The following is a 20,144-nucleotide window of genomic DNA, read 5'->3' as shown; positions in this document are numbered from 1 at the left end:
AAATACATTTTATTATAAATTTCATGATATGGTATCTGTGGCTCCAAAGAGATTACTCATATTTAGTAAGAAATTAACATAAAAATTGTCTTACGTTTAGCAAGCAAATTCAAGGCTAATAATAAATTCAAGTAAGCAAATTTAAGGCTAATCATAATAATAATAAAAGTAATAAAAAATAACCAAATGGTTTTATTTCATGTTGGTACATTCTTGGACAACACCACAGTATAGTTGCATGAGTTGCCAAACATAAAAGTCTTCCACAATATCAGCACATAAGCAGCAAGGGCAACATGAATATACTTAGTACAAACAGTATAAAACATACATGCTTTTTATTTATTTTTTCATATTTTTTAAATATATATTCATATCTTTTGCACAATTTCTCCATAAGTTCCGGGGCAGTTCAAAATTCCAAGACAAATTAAAGCCATATTCTGCCTTGAGTGAGTGAATGTCTGAGAAATTCATGAAGGTAAAAAGAGAGAAATCAATAAAGGCTTGTAAAATCGTCCGTAAACAGGCCATTGTGAGAGAACTGTGGTGAAAGTTTCATTGACTTCAACATCAAACATATCAAGCATGCATTGACAACTGCTACGTGAACACTTTCCTTAAAAATAATTCTGAAACACCATCGATCACCGGGGTTTAGTCACTGTAAAACCAATGCAACATCTCTCAAAGTCACTAAAAACACAGTCGATGGTCTACGAACCCTTACAAACATGGTGGGAATGCCGAAAAATGTGACACGTTTATCATGTTAAAGGGCGAAAACCAACGCAAATCCTCAAAATAAAGAGACAATATTCCAGGAATGGGATCTCAAAGAGAAGAATATGGCTTTAAATACAATGTGCATCCAGAAAAGGCAAGGAAAACCAAAGAAGAAATGCTCAACCGAAACGTAAAAACAGCAAAAGGAAACCAAAATGCTGAAAGAACCACACAAATTTGCACGGAAAATCCCAAAAACTTGCAGTTTGGAAGTACATGTAAAGATGAGGAGGACCTTGAGGCCCAGCATTCCAAAGCCAGTGCCCTGAAGAAAGTCTGTGATGGAGTGTCAGAAGAAACGCCTTGTCAAAGGTCTATCACGCCAAGTGCAACCTCAATCGTTTGACTGACAAGCAATCAGTCGTTTTGTGCCGCTGTTACACCCCATCAGTTTCCTCCATCAGAAAAACAACAACAACTAAATTGAATTCCTCCGCTTGTAATTCCTGTTACTTTTTTGTAGATGTCAGGTTATTTTTTGGATTTTTTTTGGGGTGGTTTTGCTGTCTTATGTGTTGAAAATCAACTGATATCCTCTGTCGTTGGTTTAGCTTTGGGCCCAATCGCTGTCCTGGCCCTCGGACGAAATAAGGATGAAAACGGAAGGACACCGAAAGCTTTTTCCTGCTTTACTTTTGTTCCAAAGAGCCGAGAGAAACCAGGAAGTGCCATCGATCACCTTCCTCCTGTGATGGAGGCCCTCAGATCACAAGGTCATTGTAGCTCACATATTTCTTCTTAGCAGCCGGACCTGCGAGGAGAGAAAGATGAAAGATTGTTTTTCATTTGACATTTCTTCCTTTTTTCTTGCTGAAAATGAGAGGAATTCATTGATTCCTGTCAGGAGGCCTGACAGGGACACTTTTTGGGACACTTTTTGTCAGTATGGAACAGAAAATGTCCACAAACTGACTATTAAAAGGACAGTTCACCCAAAAAGGAAAATTACCCCATGATTTACTCACCCTCAAGCCATAGGTGTATATGACTTTCTTCTTTCAGACAAATACAATCAGAGTTATATTAAAAAATGTCCTGGCTCTTCCAAGCTTTATAATGGCAGAGAATGGGGGTCGAGATTTTGAAGGCCAAAAAAGTGCCTCCATCCATCATAAAAATTGCTTCACACAACTCCGGTGGGGTAATAAAGCATCCTGAAGTGAATAGATGCATTTGTGTAAGAAAAATATCCATATTTAAAACTTTATAAACTGTAATCTCTAGCTTACGTTTAAAAGTCGTACACACGTTCACGAGAAAGTGGCGTTCCAGCTAGGGCTGCCCCCTAATAGTCAACTAACTGTTAGTCGACCAGAAGAGAGGCTTGGTCGACCAAAATTGTATTAGTCGCTTAGTCGCAGAAAAAAAAGTAAAATTCCTCATGCGCAGTCCATGACGGACAGATTGTTAACGGCTGGTCTATGTGGCCATACAGTACATCGGGCAGGACATCCAAACGCTCGCCTATCATTCATCGACCTCAAATAAGACTTATCATCTGAAATATGTATTAGCAACATTACATGGCCGCTCAATCTGATGTTAACCTAGAAATGTGCGCTATTGAAGTGTCGGAGAGTGGAAGCTGAACAGTAGTGCGCTCACTGCATGACAGATGGAGGCGCTAAAATACTCCCGTCATTTCTGGTCATACAGATAAGAGTAATTCATCAATCGAATCTGTAAAGACTCTACGTTTATTTGTGTGCACTCACAATAACAATGAAATGTTGCGCTTTTGTAAAATAATGAAAGCAAAACGTGTTTTCTGCCGTCTCGGTCTCTGTGAACTTGAGCGCAAAACTCCGAAACTCTGTGTATCTACACCTTACAGATATGAAAACATATCTATAGAGAGCAAAATGTCTAATTTCAAATGAACTAATTCAAATGGAAAACGAATATTCTCAGATTAGGCTAATTCATATGAAACATGCATACGCGTCCACTGCAGAGATGATGAGTCAGTGTCACCGACTTCATCTCTTAAAAGCACTAGTTTATCAATCAATTATTAAAATGTTAATGCAGCCTCCTTACTGTTTTTCCCTGACACATTCATAATCATTACTTCTGCAGTGTGCTGTGGCAAGCTTTAAGTGTGCGCTTATAGGCTATGTAGGCAATTAAAGGCTCAATATAAAGAGTTAAATGGTTTATTAATAAATGTGTGATTAGTCGACTAATGCTTAAAATGAACGAGTACTAATCGACCAGAAAAATCTTTAGTCGAGGGCAGCCCTAGTTCCAGCAGATGACGCATGACGTAGGTGTAGTGTAAGCTCCGGTGATATATGTTGCATGCAGAAGCACAGTGGAGAGAGCAAAACAAAACACCAGTCACCACCGAATTAGAAGTACAAAATGAGGATTTGTAAAGAAAAATGTCAAAGGATTTCAAAATAAGTCAAGAGGAGACTTGCTGTAAACAAAATTTGGTTCCCGCGAGACTGGTATATTCTCACCAGAGCTTAGGCTACGATTACGTCCTATGTCATCCGCTGGAATGCCACTCTCTCGTGAATGTGCGTAGCAGTTAGCAGAAGCTAGAGATTGCGGTTTATAAAGTTTAAAATATGGATTTTGTTTTTCTTACACAAATGCATCGACTCGCTTCAGAAGGCCTTTTAACCCCTGGATCCGCATGCAGCACTTTTTTATTATGGATGGATGCATTTTTTGGGGCTTCAAAATCTTGACCCCCATTCACTGCCATTATAAAGCTTGGAAGAGCCAGGACATTGTTTAATGTAGCTGATTATATTTGTATGAAAGAAGAAAAGTCATATATTATAAGAAGGTTGTTAGGATGTTCTATGTGGTTTCCAGGCTGTTCTGGGTAGTTTCTAGGTTATTGTAAGTGGTTACTATGGTGTTCTGGGTGGTTGCTAGGATGTTTCAAGTGAGATGGTTGGTTGTTATATGTGTTTGTTATTGATAAAATATTGCTAGGGTGTTCTATATGGTTTCCAGGGTGTCCTGGGTAGTTGCTAGCATGTTTTGAGAGGTTGCTAGGTGGTTGCAAGGTTGTTCAGAGTGGTTGCTTGGATGCTTTGAGAGGCTTATAGGTGGTTGCTAGGGTGTTCTAGGTGGTTACTATTGTGTAGTTGCTAAAGTTTTGAGAGACTGACAAAAGATTACTAGTGTGTTCTGGGTGATTTCTACAAATGGTTGCTAGGGTGTTCTGAATGGTTACTATGGTGTTCTATGTGGGTGCTTGTTCTGGGTAAATTTCTAGGGTATCTTGAGATGTTTCTTGTGTGCTCTGAGTGTTTGCTAGAGTGAAAAGTTGCTAGGTGGTTACTATGGTGTTGTGAGTGTTGCTAGGGTGTTCTAGGTAGTTTGCAGGGTGTTCTGGGTAGTGGCTAGGGTGTTTTTATGAGATTGCAAGGATGTTCTAAATTGGCTGCTTGAGTGTTCTGAATGGTTTCTAGGATATGTTAAGAGATTGCTAGGTGGTTGCTAGGATGTTCTGAGTGTGATGCTTGTATGGGTATTCTCGGTGGTTTCTAGGGTGTTCTGAGCAGTTGCTAGTGTGATCTGGGTGGTTTCTAGAGTGTTCCGATCAGTTGCTAGAGTGCTCTGGATGGTTTCTAGGGTGTTCTGAGCAGTTGCTAGTGTGATCTGGGTGGTTTCTAGGGTGTTCCGATCAGTTGCTAGAGTGCGCTGGATGGTTTCTAGGGTGTTCTGGGTGGTTTCTAGGGCATTGCGCTATGTAGTTACATGCAGTACTTAATACTTTAATATCAACGGTATAGGGGAAACTGAAAAATCCCTAACGCAAGTCTGAGCAAGTTAAACTCACATAAATGTAAATAACTGTATTTATTATTTTATGAGAGAGCAACCCAAAATTAAAAAGCAGATGAATATGGCATAAATCTTATGTAAGAAACCCTCAAATGTCTACAGTCATAACAGCGTGACCTTCACACGCTGCCGCTGATGTGTTTGCAGAGACTCTATGTAACTAAACGACTCCAGTCTCAAATTACAGTGCTTATTCATGGTTGCTTCTTGTGCTCTTTTGCATGTAAATGAACTTCTAAATATTTAAAAGTAAAGGTTACCAAGTAGAGAGATCATTGTGGCCTTTAAGTGTCAGTAGCCCCTTTAGTATTTGAGTTAAATGTCACTCCGACAGCCATCTATTCAGAAATGTGGCCTTGACGAATGTTGATTGAAGAAAGTGCTCTCAATATGCAAAAACAAACATAAATACATTATAATACACATAACAGGAGTCAGAAGGAATAACTAGAGGTTGCTAGTGTTTTGAGAAGTTCATAGAAGGTTGCTATGGTGTTTCTGGTGGTTACTAGGATGTTCTGGGTGGTTGCTAGAGTGTTCTGAATGGTTTCTATGATGTTTTATGTGGGAGTTTGTACTGGGGTCGTTCCTTAGGTTGTTCAGAGTGGTTGCTAGGGTGTTTTATGATATTGCTAGGTTCTAATTGGGTGATTTGGTGTTTTGGGTGGTTGCTAAGATATTTTGAGAGGTTGCTAGGATTTCTAAGTGGTTGATAGTGTTTAGAGAGGTTGACCGAATGTTGCTAGGGTGTTACTGGTGGTTACTAGGGTGTTCTGGGTGGTTGCTACAATGTTCTATGTAGGTGCATGCTCTTGGTAGTTTCTAGGGTGTCTTGAGAGGTTGCTAGGTTGTTCTGAGTGGTTGCTATGGTGTTTTGAGAGGTTGCTAGGTGGTTGCTTGGGTGTTCTAGGTGATTTAGAGGGTGTTTTGGGGTATTTGCTAGGGTGTTTTGAGAGGTTTGTAGGTGGTACTGAATGGTTGCTAGGGTGTTCTAGGTGGTCACTATGGTGTTCTGAGTGGTTGATAGTGTTTAGAGAGGTTGACCGAATGTTGCTAGGGTGTTACTGGTGGTTACTAGGGTGTTCTGGGTGGTTGCTACAATGTTCTATGTAGGTGCATGCTCTTGGTAGTTTCTAGGGTGTCTTGAGAGGTTGCTAGGTTGTTTTGAGTGGTTGCTATGGTGTTTTGAGAGGTTGCTAGGTAGTTGCTGGGGTGTTCTAGGTGATTTACAGGGTGTTTTGGGGTATTTGCTAGGGTGTTTTGAGAGGTTTGTAGGTGGTACTGAATGGTTGCTAGGGTGTTCTAGGTGGTCACTATGGTGTTCTGAGTGGTTGCTAGTGTTTTGAGAGGTTGATAGAAAGTTGCTAGGGTGTTCTGAATGGTTGTTACAATGTTCTATGTAGGAACTTGTTCTGGGTGGTTCCTAGGGTTTTCCGTGTGGTTGCTAGGGTGCTTTACGAGATTGCTAGGTGTAAGGGTGATCTAGTCTGTACACACACCTGTATTATACCGAATAAATACAGTTTTTTGGACTATTTCCTTACATTTGACAAATACATCTGAGAATGATCGAAAACGATTAGGGAGGCAGACAGAAGATGGGACCAAGTTTATTGACGGTAACTGTATTCTCCTTTAAAATAAAGGTGATGTGACCCCTTTTAAAGATCTTATTTGTCCCAGCATATTACAGCATTTCACATTCCTTCACATAATCAAAGTTCAGCCAGAAGCCATTACGATTCCCCTGACCCACTGCAGTACATCCTTACTGCGCGGCACACTATAAACATCTTAATGGGTCTGGTCTCACATCTATAGTACTCATGGGATGGGAATAGTGCTAGAAATGCAGGTGTGACAACATAACTTCAGGTATGGATGGAGGAAAACCAGGGTATGACGAGATGGTTTTTGGATTTCTCTTTCATCTAAACAGCTGTATTCGGATTCCCCTCATTTGCATACTACTTTTATTCATCTTTGTCGCACAATGATCGCAGTTTCTTATGTTGCTTTAAATAAACAACTCTCACTAGGTTTTACTCATTAAACACAACAGAATAAATGTAAATCTTTTTTTTTATTCTTAAAACAACTTTATGCAAATACAGACATCACAGATTTTTGTTTTATTTTACGAACAAAATTACGTCATTATGCCAAAATGATGTAACAATGTCTTTGCGAATGATTACGCAACAATTAAGCCAAATAATGTGATAATTACATAAAATTATGTTTTATAAACAATAATGCAACAGTTACATAAAAATGGTTTCATGAATGCGTCAATAATTAAAAAATTATGTTCAAAATGGTCTTAGGAATATTAGCATTTACGTCACATAATGCAACTGCATAACAGTGGCTTTACGAATGACAGCATGAAAATTACATTGCATAATGCAACAATTATGTAAGAATGGTTTTAACCACGATAACTTAATACAATGTGAAAATTATGTACAAAAGTTTTTACGAACAATAGTGTTACTATATATTTCATTATAATGTGGAAAATTATATAAAATCTTGTTAAATCTTTTTAATGCAAAAATTGTGTATAAATGGTTTTATCAGCAATAGTTTTAAAATATTTTCTCATAATGCGACAATTGCATGAGAGTGGTTTTATGAACGATAGTGTTAATATTACATTGCATAATGCAATATGTATGTAAGAAACATGTCTTAACCATGTAACATCACAATTATGTCGCATGCGTAAAATGTGTATATATAACTCTAACAAGACAGTTATGTCACATAATGCAACAATTTCCTAAGAATGGTTATATGAATGATAACATGAAAATTACATTACATAACACAATAATTATGTAAGAATGGTCTTAAACACAATAACGTCACATTACGAAAATTATGTACAAATGCTAGAACAATTATCTCATAATGCGACAACTGTGAGTGTGGTTTTACGAAAGACAGAATTACAATTACATTGCATAATGCAATATTTATGGAACAATACATTTAAACATGATAATGTCCGGATTATATTGTATAAAGCACAAAATGCTAACAAGACAATTATGTTGCATAATTCAACAATTTCTTGAGAATGGTTATATCAATGACAACAGGACAATTACGTTGCTTAATTCAAAAACTACATTTACAAAAGAATGAAAATTGTGTAAAAGTGTTTTTACAAACAATAACACGAACATTATGGCACATACTGTAATGCTACAATTACGTAAGAATTGTTTTACGAAAGTTTTACACCGCTGCCTTTGCTTCACAAATGAAACCGAATTCTGGTCACTTTAATGCTATGAATCACTGTGAACGCGTCATTAAAAGAGAAATCAGTGTCTATCAGACGAGAATAGCCTCTTTGCACAGGCTAATCTTTACAATGGAAGAAAAATTTTATAGTGTTCATTTATTATATTTTATTGGGATGAGATTATAATATGGGTCATTAACATCTGTAATACTGCACACTCTCTATTTTTGTGACGGTAAGGATCATTAAGATATTGAATCCGATGTTGAAAGCTCACGAACACTGTTGTGTTTTGGCGTCAATGTATAAATTAATAAATAATATAGGAGTAATGAATCATCACTGCCGTCTGAGCAAATCTATACATCGGTTTTGATGCAAAAATGTTGACAGTTGCATAAAATTCTGCCGTTTTATTTGACGTCAAAACTTCTTATTTAAAATCCGACGCCATTCAGCCAAGCACATCAAATAGACTCGAATTTGCATGTCCCACCAAACTTGTCGGGAACGAGGGTGATGATTATGGCTTCAGCTCTTGGCATTGGCATCTCGGCTCAGTAGCTTTAGCGCCTGTTCCCCCGGGTGCCAGATACTTCAGGGTTCAGGACATTCATATACATACATATCCATAAAAATAATTTAGAGAGTTAGAGTGTGTTATACAGAGGAAGAGGGAGAGAGAAAGAACATAGAGTGCACAGGGAAGGCCGACACAGATGGTTCACGGCTCTTTAGGGAGACGCGGTGGAGTCTGCCATGCCATAACAGTGGCGCATGGGGAATTGAGCAGTGGGACTTGCGTTTTGAAGCTTGGGATCTTCCATGTGTCATCTGATTACCACTGACAGTTGAGTTCACCGTTTCATAACTATGTTCAGCTATTGCTCAGACACTCGTTGGCTTCTTGGAACCATCAATTATGCAAAATGCTTGCTGCATGTAGATGAGGCAAACTCATCTGGTTTTGCATATCTTCTCTTAAAATCTCAGTTGTTTTTCCTAGATATTTCCATCCATTGATTTCCTAGATTTCCTGAATTTTCATTTCAGGTCGACTTTAATGACATTATTTTCTCATGTGCTTCTAAACAGTTACATGGAACCATGATTTCAAATCCCAAATATTTTTTTTCACCACTTGTATTCAAAAGTGACGTAACATGTTGTCAAACGGCACAAGGCCTTTAGCGACAATCTAAATGAGCCAGTTTCTCAATTTGAAACCTAAGGTAAGTTATTGGTTCTCAACTGAGGGGTAAAAACAATGCTAAATGCTAATAATAAATGCAACCCAGCAGGAATCAAACAGGGATAAAAAAAAAAAACAATGTTACAAGTGAATAAAAAGCAATGCTAAAAGCTAATAATAAAATGCTAACCAACAGGGGTAAAATAGGGATTAAAAACTATTCTAATTGCTAATAATAATAAAAACAATGTAATAAGCTAATAAAAAGCAATGCTAAAAAAAAACCTATGTTAAACGATAATAATATATACAATGCTAAATTTTAATAATAAAAACAATAGTAAATACTAATAGTAAAATGCTAAGCAACAGGGAGGAAACAAATACAATTAATGTTAAAAGCTAATAATAAAAAAATGCTAATGCCAAATGCTATAAAATGTTAAAGAGCAGGGATAAAACAGGGATTAAAAAGCAACAATAAATGCTAATAATAATGCTAGCCAGGACTATTAACTGGAAATATTCCTATATGTAATTATATATTATTAGAAAACCAATATAGGATACAATTTGGGTCTGTCTAGACTATAATTTTTGTTTTATATTATTATTAATGGTGTCAAACAATTAATTGCGTAAATAATCGTAAATAAAAGTTTTTGTTTACATAGATTTGTGAACAATATTTGAGAGAAATAGGCCTTTTGTGTACATAGAAAAAGTCTTAGATCTTTGAGTTCAGCTCATGAAAAATGGGGGCAACAACAAAAGTGTTACGTTTATAATTTTGTTCATACACTGAATATACAGTATATAAATAAACACATGCATGTATATATTTAAGAAAAATATGTTATCTTTATATATTAAATATATTTATATATAATATAAAATATAAGAATATAAATGTATATGCATGTAAATATTTCCAAAATATATGCTGTATGTGAGTGTATCTATATATACATAATAAATATACACAGTATACACACATATAATATGTAAACAAACTTTTATTTTGGATGTGATTAATCGTTTGCCAGCACTAATTATTATTATTATTATTTTTACTTAGAAAAAAATGAATTATTAAAACAATTTTACTGTAAACAATTTAATTAGTAATGTTTTTCTTTAAAGTCACCCACAACAATATTAACACCTCTCAAACAGCAATACATTATAGTTTTGTTACTATTCTGTTGTCATTTTAAAATGACAAAAAAAGTGATAAACATCTTCACATAAAGCTGGACAAAAACGTTGCACTATATAATGTACGTTTGTATACAGTACAGTAACATACTGAATTCAGTGCATAATTTTGAAGTATAAAGACTGAAATAATATTTTCTCACAAAACGTATCCCAATAATGTACCATTTTCCCAGCATGGTGCAAGACTGAGATGGTTTTCATTCTCTAGCGCTATTGAGTGACGCCGTGGGATCGTCATGGAGTTTTGATAAATGGCCACAAAAGACCGATTAGCATTTCCACCTCGTCCTTTCCCCCAGCGTTCGAAAGCGAGCAAGGTCATAACCAAAGGTAGAAGATTAATTTGGTCTTACCTGATAAATTATGAGAATTAGCCTGTTGGGAGAAAAACAGTACTTGGTGAGCTGTTTCTGATTGGTCCAATAGAAGCAAAGCAGAGATTCTGATTGGTCCAAACAGCCATGAAATTTAATTTCAAGCTGGGTTTGAAGGTGGGTGTATTTTAGCATAGATCTGTTACTTTGGATATGCCATTTGTCCCATCTAAGAATGGCATATCTAATAATGTGGGAAAGCATTGCCACTGTCAGAAAAAAAGCCTTGACGGTATCAGTTTTTGTAATTAATTTCCCAATATTTTCTTCTTTATGTGCCCTAGCTATTTGAAAAACCCAAAAGCAGCTGAAAGGTTGCAAAGAGCTGCATTTTTTTTTTCAGTCAAAGCCGCATAAACAACACCAAAAGTACTCTTCATCTCCCGAAATTTCATTTCCTTTTCAAAGAGCCGAGGCTTTTCTTTGACAGTGACAACATGCTAATCCTCTGGGCTCAAACCAGTCCTGCACTATTACTCTCTCTCTCTGCGGTGTGCGGCCCACCATCTCGTGTTCATTAGAGGAAATGTGGTCATTCTCAGCAGACGACTTCATTCCATTATATCTGACACGAGCTCATGCTGCAACAATCAACAGGCCAAAGCAACAGCATTTCAGCTCATGGTGACATTCTGCAATGAATCTTGCAAGCACTGCACTCTGGGACAGCTTTTACACCCACCGGCTGAAGGAAAAGCAACTTTAAGGGTCAAAACTGAGATAACTCCGATAACTCTGGATTTATTAGAATTTACATACCCGGTTTGCAAATCTATAAATACCTGGAATAAATTAATTACTTTTTTTTTTTTTCTGGTAACATACCATAATAAATTCATTAATACTTAATGACTTCCGTTTATATTATTTATAATCATTTTTACATTATAACGCTTAATGGATCATTTGTTTATACACATTATTCTTATAGATTTGATTTTTGAATCATCCTCGGAATTTGTAGAGGCTTAAACTAATTAGTTGTAAGCAATAAGTCAATTTCAATTGATTATGGAAAAAAAACATTATAAGCAATATAAACAATAAAAAACAATAAGCAATATAATGCAATATAAACATTATAAAACAATATAAACTGTAAATATATTTTATTAATAAATACTAGTTTTTGGTGTTTCTATATATATCTATATAGATATATATTTCATATATATATATATATATAATTAAGTACATTTTGTTGGTGGCGTATTAATTCATATTATTATAAATGTTTTTTTTTCAATTGAAACATTGGTTTGCTATCTTTATAATAAATATTATAGAAATACATTATTATGTTAAAAAATATAACTAAAAAGTAGGGATGCACCGATGTATCAGCTGCCGATATTTATCGGCCGATTTTTGATTATTTTAAAGACATCGGCATATCGGAAATAGCATGAAAAGGGCTGATACTGATGGTTTATAATGGTAATAATAAAGATAAACGCAGGAACAGAAAAGTTCAAATACCGATTCTGCTCTGAGTGAACTGATTTATTTTATTTTTTATTTTTTGAATTTTTAAGCTCTGCTTTATGTAATTGACCAATATCGGTATCGGTATAGCCAATATTTTGTTTGGTAAAATCGGTATTGGTATCGGCCAAAAAAAATCCTATCGGTGTATCCCTCCTAAATGTATAATGATATGCTTTATTATAAACTATAATTATAAATAAACTGTCAATTTATAATAATAATTACATTCAGAAATTTTTATTTAAATTTTAATTGACCTCTGCTAATTATAAAACAGGTGCAAAAAGCCAGAAAACATGCATAATAATGTGAAATGTGAAAAGTCACATTATCTTATTTTGATAACTTACATTCGCTCATGTGATAAAAATATCTCCAAAAAATTAAATAAATTAAGAATAATAATAAAAAAACTAATATCACATTATTCACATTCTATGAATGTGAAGACGCATTTCCTAACCACATCAGTCTCTCAGTGTTCACCATATTTACTACAAAGACATCTGAATTCATCATGAGCAAACGTACAGTATCAAGTTCCACCATTAACTCTGAATAAACACTTTTGTAACTTACTGTTGGGATCAACATTTTCACACAGTTCGGTTTTGGCCTCGCCGTTCGGCCGGTCGCTGGGTTTGTGTGACAGACGTGAGGACATGGTGGCCGCCGTCACCACGGCCTTGAAGCTGCGCTTGCGTTTCTGCACGTTGAGCTCCGGGTGGAAGATGATGACGTAGACCTTGGGCATGTAGAGCATTCCCAGAGCCACAGAAGCGCTCAGATTCATGGAGATGGTCAGCGTGGTGGTCTGGATGTAGAGCTTTGGGGGCAAAAAAGGAGTAAAACTGTATTACGGCAAGGGGAAATTAAAAATAAATGAATAATACTAATAATAAAAAAACAGTTTCATAAAGACCTGAAAAGGAGATATAAAACTGGATATTGAGACAAATTTCACTGTTTGATTTGTTTTTGATTTACAAGCTTGCAGTTCACTCAAATGTTGTTTTTGATTCAATTCTATATCAATTTATTTGGATATACAGGCACTCCGGTACAGTACACGTACAAATTATTTGATCAAATTTCAATATTGATTCAATTCGACTTGATATCGATTAATTTGGTGATATAGACAATCAGGTACGGTAGGCTACATTTAAGAAAATGATTCGATTCAGCTCGATATCAATTCATTTGTATAGAAAATCAGGTACAGTAAATATATATATATCAACTAATGCTGTAAAAACTATACAAAAACCCTGTCAGTTGGAACATTACTATATTAGAATAATTTATAAATAAACATTTAAATTGCAAAAGACAGTTTTAAAATAATGAAACATGACATAGCTACTTGTTGAAATATTCAAACATTGGATAGGCCTATCATATCTTGTTTTCAATGCCGGATTTATTCAAACATGAAAAAGGTTAAGTAAAAATAAAATACATTTTTAATGTAGTGCACATACAGTATCTAGCAAAATGCTCCTTTGTAGAGTTATTTTTTTCTAGCTAGTTTATGGTCACTGAATGGCTTTTCTGAGGTAAATGTGACGTTACGTGGCTTATTGTTTACAAGCTGTTTCATTGACATCTTTCCACAGTGGAAACACTGATTGATCGATTACATGAAACATTATACTATTCAGTTTTACTTTTTCTTTCAACATACCTCCAGACGTTCATTCATGAATATAAAAGCCGTGTTGCCAAGTCTGCGGTTTTCCCGTGGAATTGGGCTACTTTAAAGGGGTCATATGATGCGATTTCAATTGTTCCTTTCTCTTTGGAATGTTACAAGCTCTTGGTGCATAAAGAAGATCTGTAAAGTTGCAAAGACTAAAGTCTCAAATCCAAAGAGATATTCTTTATAAAAGTTAAGATTCAGCCACACCTACCTAAAATGGCTCGTTCTAACACGCCCCCACATATCTACGTCACTATGTGGAAATATTAGCATAATGCAACTGTAAACGGCATAGATCGATTCTTAGGATTTAAAGCCTAGTTCACCCAAATATGTTAAACTTTTCACATCATTATAGCATGCTTTAACACCAAATATAATACACGCTAATAATTTAATGTTACCTCATTGCGTGTTTACGTAAACTAATTTGTGATTGGACCAGTTCATTGAAATGAGCTGTCCGAAAGAACCATTTCATAGAAATGCATCCAATTTCTCTGTTGGAGGCTATGAATTACAGGTAATAATGTTACGTTTCTTGCACAGACCTAGCATTTCAGTTCATAAGACCTAAACATGTCTTCAGGAGTCACGAGTATTAATTTTGTGTTCCTTGATATGCTTTATTTCTTCTCAAAAAGGGGCACCCGATGGCTTGCATTTCTACTGAAGAAAAAAAAGTCACCTGCATCTTGGATGGCCTGAGGGTGAGTAAATTTGGGTGAACTATCCTTTTAAGAATCGATATCAGAGTATCAATTAAAATCAAGAAATATTTTTTTTAACCTAGCTTTAGTTGGTTGTTCATGAATTATTCTGTGAACTCCAGGATGGGATTCGAGACGAAATGAAAAATCTAATCAAATCCGAACAGGTCAGTTCCAAAGGCACTCGATATTGACGTCCTGCTGGGGGAATTCAAAGCCAAATGGATGATAATCGTTCTTAAAAACTCGAGCTGCTGTCATTGCCTGAAAGTACAGCTCTTGCATGGATGTACTTTTCTTGTATGAAAAAAGGAGCTTGTCAAAGTATCATAATGAAGGCTTTCATGCCGTGGCTGTTAACCGCACTCTGGCAAGTATGTAATTACCGATATCTTCAATGTGTTTAATCTTTAATGTACTGCGAGTTCAAAGCCTGTTAGGAAGGTCACGGGTGCGTTTCGATGAAGGCGACGGCCCCCGTTCATGAAATGCCAGTGGAATGAATTGTGAAAATCTTTCAAAAACCACAAATTGTCACTGAAATGTGTTCTGCTCGTGTTTCATGAATGATGGACAATGTTTCTACTGTCTGTACAAACAGATTGACCAGCCAATAAAACAACTAGTCCAGTAAAACTTAAGGTCTGGACCAATTTGTCGCTTATTCAGGCCAAGATCTGCCTCCTCAGACAGCAAGAGACTTTCTGAGGGGTTTCTGCAACTATTGTTACTTTTGGTCCCTGAATTTTTGTGATGGAAATGATAATGGAAGAATTAAATTAAATGTTTATGACTTTTTTTTTCTTGTTAAATTCTAATTTCAGAGCTAGCATTAATGCAACCTGAATAGACAGAAATCAATTTTCACACTTTTTGAATAATTTCACAAAATTACAGCTACTCTGGAAATGACTTAATATCAACTTTAGACAAAAGTGCAAAACTGTTCAAGCAATCATTGCATTTTAAATAAATACAATTTTTACATAAGAAAATGGACAAAATGGCAGCTAGACTGCAAATGACATACATGAACATACATGGAAAAAAATTATAAGGTGCAAAACTGTTCATTAAATGAATAGATTTGAAATAGATACAGGTTTTACAGTGTTTGCAAAAGGAGTGAAACTGTTTATGAAATTATTTTTAAATTAAATAAACAAATCAAATGTTTATATTTTACTTAATTTCACAAAATTACAGCTAGATTTTACATGACATTAACTTTAAAAAAAAACAACAAACAACTATAAGGTTTAAAACTGTTCATGAAATGACTGAATTTTAAATAAATAAATACAGTAATTAACAGTTTTTGCATTATTTGGCAAGATTCCAACAAGACTGGAAATTACAAATTAACTTTCGAAAAACTCTATAAGGGGCAAAACTCTTCATGAAATGACTTTATTTTAAACAAACAAACACATAAATAAATATGCAAATTAATTAATTAATTATACTTTTACTTAATTTGGCACAATTACAGCTGGACAGGAAAATACATATATCAAAGTGTAAATCTTTTAAATGAATGAATGAATAAATGATTTATGTTCATGGTTTTAATAATTCATATTTGTTAATAATTCATATTTTATAATAGCTTTTCATTTTTCAAGATTTAAAATTTGTACAAAAAAGGCAAGTAAGATAAATATTCAAAAGTAGCAAAAGTAAATAACAAAGACAAAAAAATAAGGGAAAAAAAAAGATCTATAGACAATTAATGCAAGTCCATATAACTAAAGAAAAACAATAAATAAAACTGCACCCTTGGGACATAAACGTTCTCACAGTTTGTTTTGTTTTACGCAACTATTTGGGCTTGTTTTATCTGAAATCGATCATACCACAAAAATAGACCACTGAAAAAACACAGAAAATGTGTGTAGAATCTGATCAGCATTGCATGGCCCATATTTGACTTGTACCTCTTCCATTTTTAGCCCATTATGGGAGTAACTCGAACAGCCGGACAACTGAATTCCCGCAGGCTCTCGAATCACACAACCTTAAAAAATTCTGAAGAAAAAAGTGTGAAAACCTCCAGGAGTGTCAAATTAATTTGCCAGTCCAAAGTGCAAATGCAGTGAACTAACACGTGCTGTCGTGCGACAGAGATCGACACCTGATTCTTCTGCTTCTCGCTGGCCGGAGAGACATGTGATGCTGACAATAGACGAGAGAAATCCAGCATGCTTGACTTGATAGAACCCATATTCACCTCCAACACCACGTTCAAACCAGGTGTGATGTTTTAAAGCAACAAGTGATAAAAGCAACCTCTGCTGACACTGAACACTACACAAAACAACACTACATTTTGTTGATCGTTTGGTTTCTGTTTCTACAATGTTGCGCCAAGAACAAATCTGAACTGAAAATAGCTCCTTCCAGACCCAAATGCACATTTAATGCCATTCACTGTCAAAAACTCACCAATGTACAACTTGACGTTTTGTGTACGTACACAAAACGTAATAAAGTTAAAATTAAAATATTATAAATTATAAGTATATATTTTGGACATTTCTAAAAACAATTACATATAGTCTTAAAAATATAATACATAACTTTGAAATATTTTATAATATATTGAAATCTGTTAAATATTACATAATGTAATGTGATATTTTTAAATTAATGGATTTTTTGGCGATGCATGATTTGACAAAATTAGTTTGAAAAAAATAATAAATTAGTTTGACTGAAAATTACATAATTAACTTTTGGAAGAAAAAAAAAACTACAAATTTGTTCATGAAATTACTGAACTTGCCAAAGTACAACTTGAAGTTATGCACACATAAAACAAGTTCAGCTTGAAGTATTATAAATTATAAATATAGATTTTATAAATGTATACAAAATATTTTTACAATAATATATATTTGAAACATTTTAAAATAGTTCGTTTGGATGGATGAATGAATGAATAAAGGCATAATTTGGAAATTATAGCTAGACTGGAAATGACAAACATTAACTTTTTTTTAATTCAAATTTCACATTGAAATGGAACGAACGAACGAACAAAAACAAACAAACAAACAAACATTCACTACCAAAAACTTGCATAAAACCTTGAGATGTACCTTGGAAAGTGCATTAAACAAGTTAAAGTTAAAATTAAAATATTATAAATTAAAAATAGAAATTTAAATAAATTAAAAATATATATATTTTTTTTTAAATATTTATAATATAAACTATTTATAAAAAATATTTACAAAATATTTAATTTGAAAAATATTTTTTAAATGACAATTTAAAAATCTACTCATTTCTTTAATTCTCAGTCCTCTGAAAAATCTGATGTGATATATATTATTTTTCAAAATACACTTCTCGTTTATTTTGACTGTCGTTAAAAACCGTAATAAAGCTCAGTGTGTTGTTGCACTGCCTGCTGCACCTTCATTATGCATTTTGACCTTTCTAAGCAAAATAACAGTTGGTGATTCAAGTATGGCTGATATCAAATGTGACGTGAAAGAAAAATCAGTGTGACAGTCTGATCATAAACTGCAGGATGCTTAATTGCATAAATAATTTTCTAAATATAAATCACTTATTTAATGGGTTTTGTGATGCGCACAGCAAATTACCTTGTGTCACACACACACACACACACACACACACACACACACACACACACACACACACACACACACACACCCCTCTGGCTTCTGCTCGGCATTAATTACTGAGCATTCAGTCTTAACACCGGCTCTCATCTGAGATGTTTGAATATGAGGGATGATATGGTGAAGAGGGGGAGTTTTATGGATGTGATTTGGGCTAATAATGGATCAGTCATATATATACAGGGCTGGGGAGTAACGAAATACATGTAACATAACAGCGTTACGTATTTAAAATACAAAATATGAGTAACTGCATTTTGTTATAATTACATTTGAAATAGGTGGTAATCAAATCACAGTTACATCCGAAAAGTATTTTAGATTACCAAAGTGATTACTTTGAATTTTAATATAATTTCTTCATTTAATATTTAAGTAAACAGTTTGGGGATTTTAACCAATAAGGCACCTGATTCTCTTTTGAAAAAAAAAAAACTGCGTGCAGCAGCCTGTTCATTTAGCAACTCTTAGTGAGAGTGCATACGCTCATCATCATGACACAAAAATGGACGACACAACAGAAAGCCATTCGCGTAATGCATTTCTCTCGTGGAAATACAAAGACTATTTTACTTATAAATCTGAAAAAGGACGTAACATCTCAGCGCAATGCAATGCCTTCCTGCAACAAAATTTCTATCAGCATCGAAGGATTCAACGTCGAATCTGAATCTTGAGGGAAGTTGTCCTTGATCTTTGAAAAATTTTATCCAGTAACTTGTTTTTCTATTTTCTCATATTTTGAGTGTTGAATTGTTATCTTTACATTTAATATTTCTAAGAATTTAATTGAAAAATGACAACGAATTCACCTAGAATTCACACTTTGCATTCAGTTAACAGATCCATACGAATCATGCATGAAATAAAAGTTTATAAAGTCAAACGATAGCTTTGTGTGCTTTACAGATGAACTTGAAGTCTTTATTCATTCGAAATGTTCAAGAATAGATTATCTTTGGCGCGGTAATGCGAGTTCATGATCCGATTTGTGAACAGATGATTCTTTTGATTCAATCTTTTAAATGAACAATTTCTTTTGTTTAACATCCATTCTTTAAACAAATCTATTGTATAACTTGGAGAACTGTGCCAGTTGTTTCGACTACTTTTATGATATGTTTAGTGTGTTTTGATTCGTGTTGAAGCTTGGAATGCAGCATGAAACAGCACGGAATCCCATTCATTGTATTCAAATTGAATTTATATCGATTGGTAGATTTAAATGACACAACATTTTTTTGTTGTTCATAGAAATGCTGTGGAAAACTGATGTTGTTAAAAATAAAATTCAAGGAAGACGCAAATCTTATGACTGGTAGATGTCACTTTTATTTAGAAAAGACATAAAAACAAGACATTAATATGTTCCTTTGTGTATAGCTTAAGTATTTCAAAGTAGCCTATTCTAAAGTATTTAGATTAAGTTACTAAACCTGAGTAATCTAACCAAATACATTACTGATGACATTTTAAAGCTTGTATTTTGTAATATGTAGTGAAATACATTTTAAAAGTAACCTTCCCAGCCCTGTATATATATGCTATGAAACCATAGAATTGTGTCGACCGGTACAGATTTATATGACGGCATGTGGAAGAACTTGTCAGATGAGGCTTTAAAATTGGCTTATTCAATTAAAATTTAGAGTGAGAATCTGTTATATAATATTAAACCAGAAAATAAGATTATTAATTCAAAATAAATAAAACATTAAACTATAAGCGAATATTTAAATTATATTCTTATAATATGTATTAACTAAAATATGTACTGAACTACTCAATTTGATTTTTTTTTTCTATTCAGATTTAATTAAAATCAGACTCAGAATCCATTTAATATTTTAAATGTCTCTCTCTCCATATAGATAGATAGATAGATAGATAGATATTTAAATTATCAAATTGATTCTAACTAAATTTTAATTCAATTAATTTTTACAAATATT

The 20,144-nt window shown here is 34.2% G+C and overlaps 1 protein-coding gene across 1 annotated transcript in view; it reads right to left on the bottom strand.

Annotated features, from left to right (window-relative positions):
- Window positions 1–1,278: 1,278 nt before the first annotated feature.
- The window catches only part of LOC107691887 (metabotropic glutamate receptor 7-like), a 120,753-nt gene continuing 101,887 nt past the window's right edge, over window positions 1,279–20,144 (bottom strand). Inside the window, exons 8-9 of the mRNA XM_016490717.1 lie at window positions 12,707–12,953; window positions 1,279–1,537 (exon numbers count right to left, since the gene is read on the bottom strand). Of these exons, the coding sequence (XP_016346203.1) occupies window positions 1,488–1,537; window positions 12,707–12,953 (297 nt within the window). The 3' untranslated portion in view covers window positions 1,279–1,487. The remainder of the gene's footprint in view (window positions 1,538–12,706; window positions 12,954–20,144) is intronic.

The sequence above is a fragment of the Sinocyclocheilus anshuiensis genome, unplaced genomic scaffold (genome assembly GCF_001515605.1).
Source record: "Sinocyclocheilus anshuiensis isolate Anshui unplaced genomic scaffold, SAMN03320099.WGS_v1.1 scaffold510, whole genome shotgun sequence".
Classification (NCBI taxonomy): domain Eukaryota; kingdom Metazoa; phylum Chordata; class Actinopteri; order Cypriniformes; family Cyprinidae; genus Sinocyclocheilus; species Sinocyclocheilus anshuiensis.
Note: the sequence above shows the minus strand (reverse complement) of the source record. Positions and strands in the feature narration are given on the sequence as shown.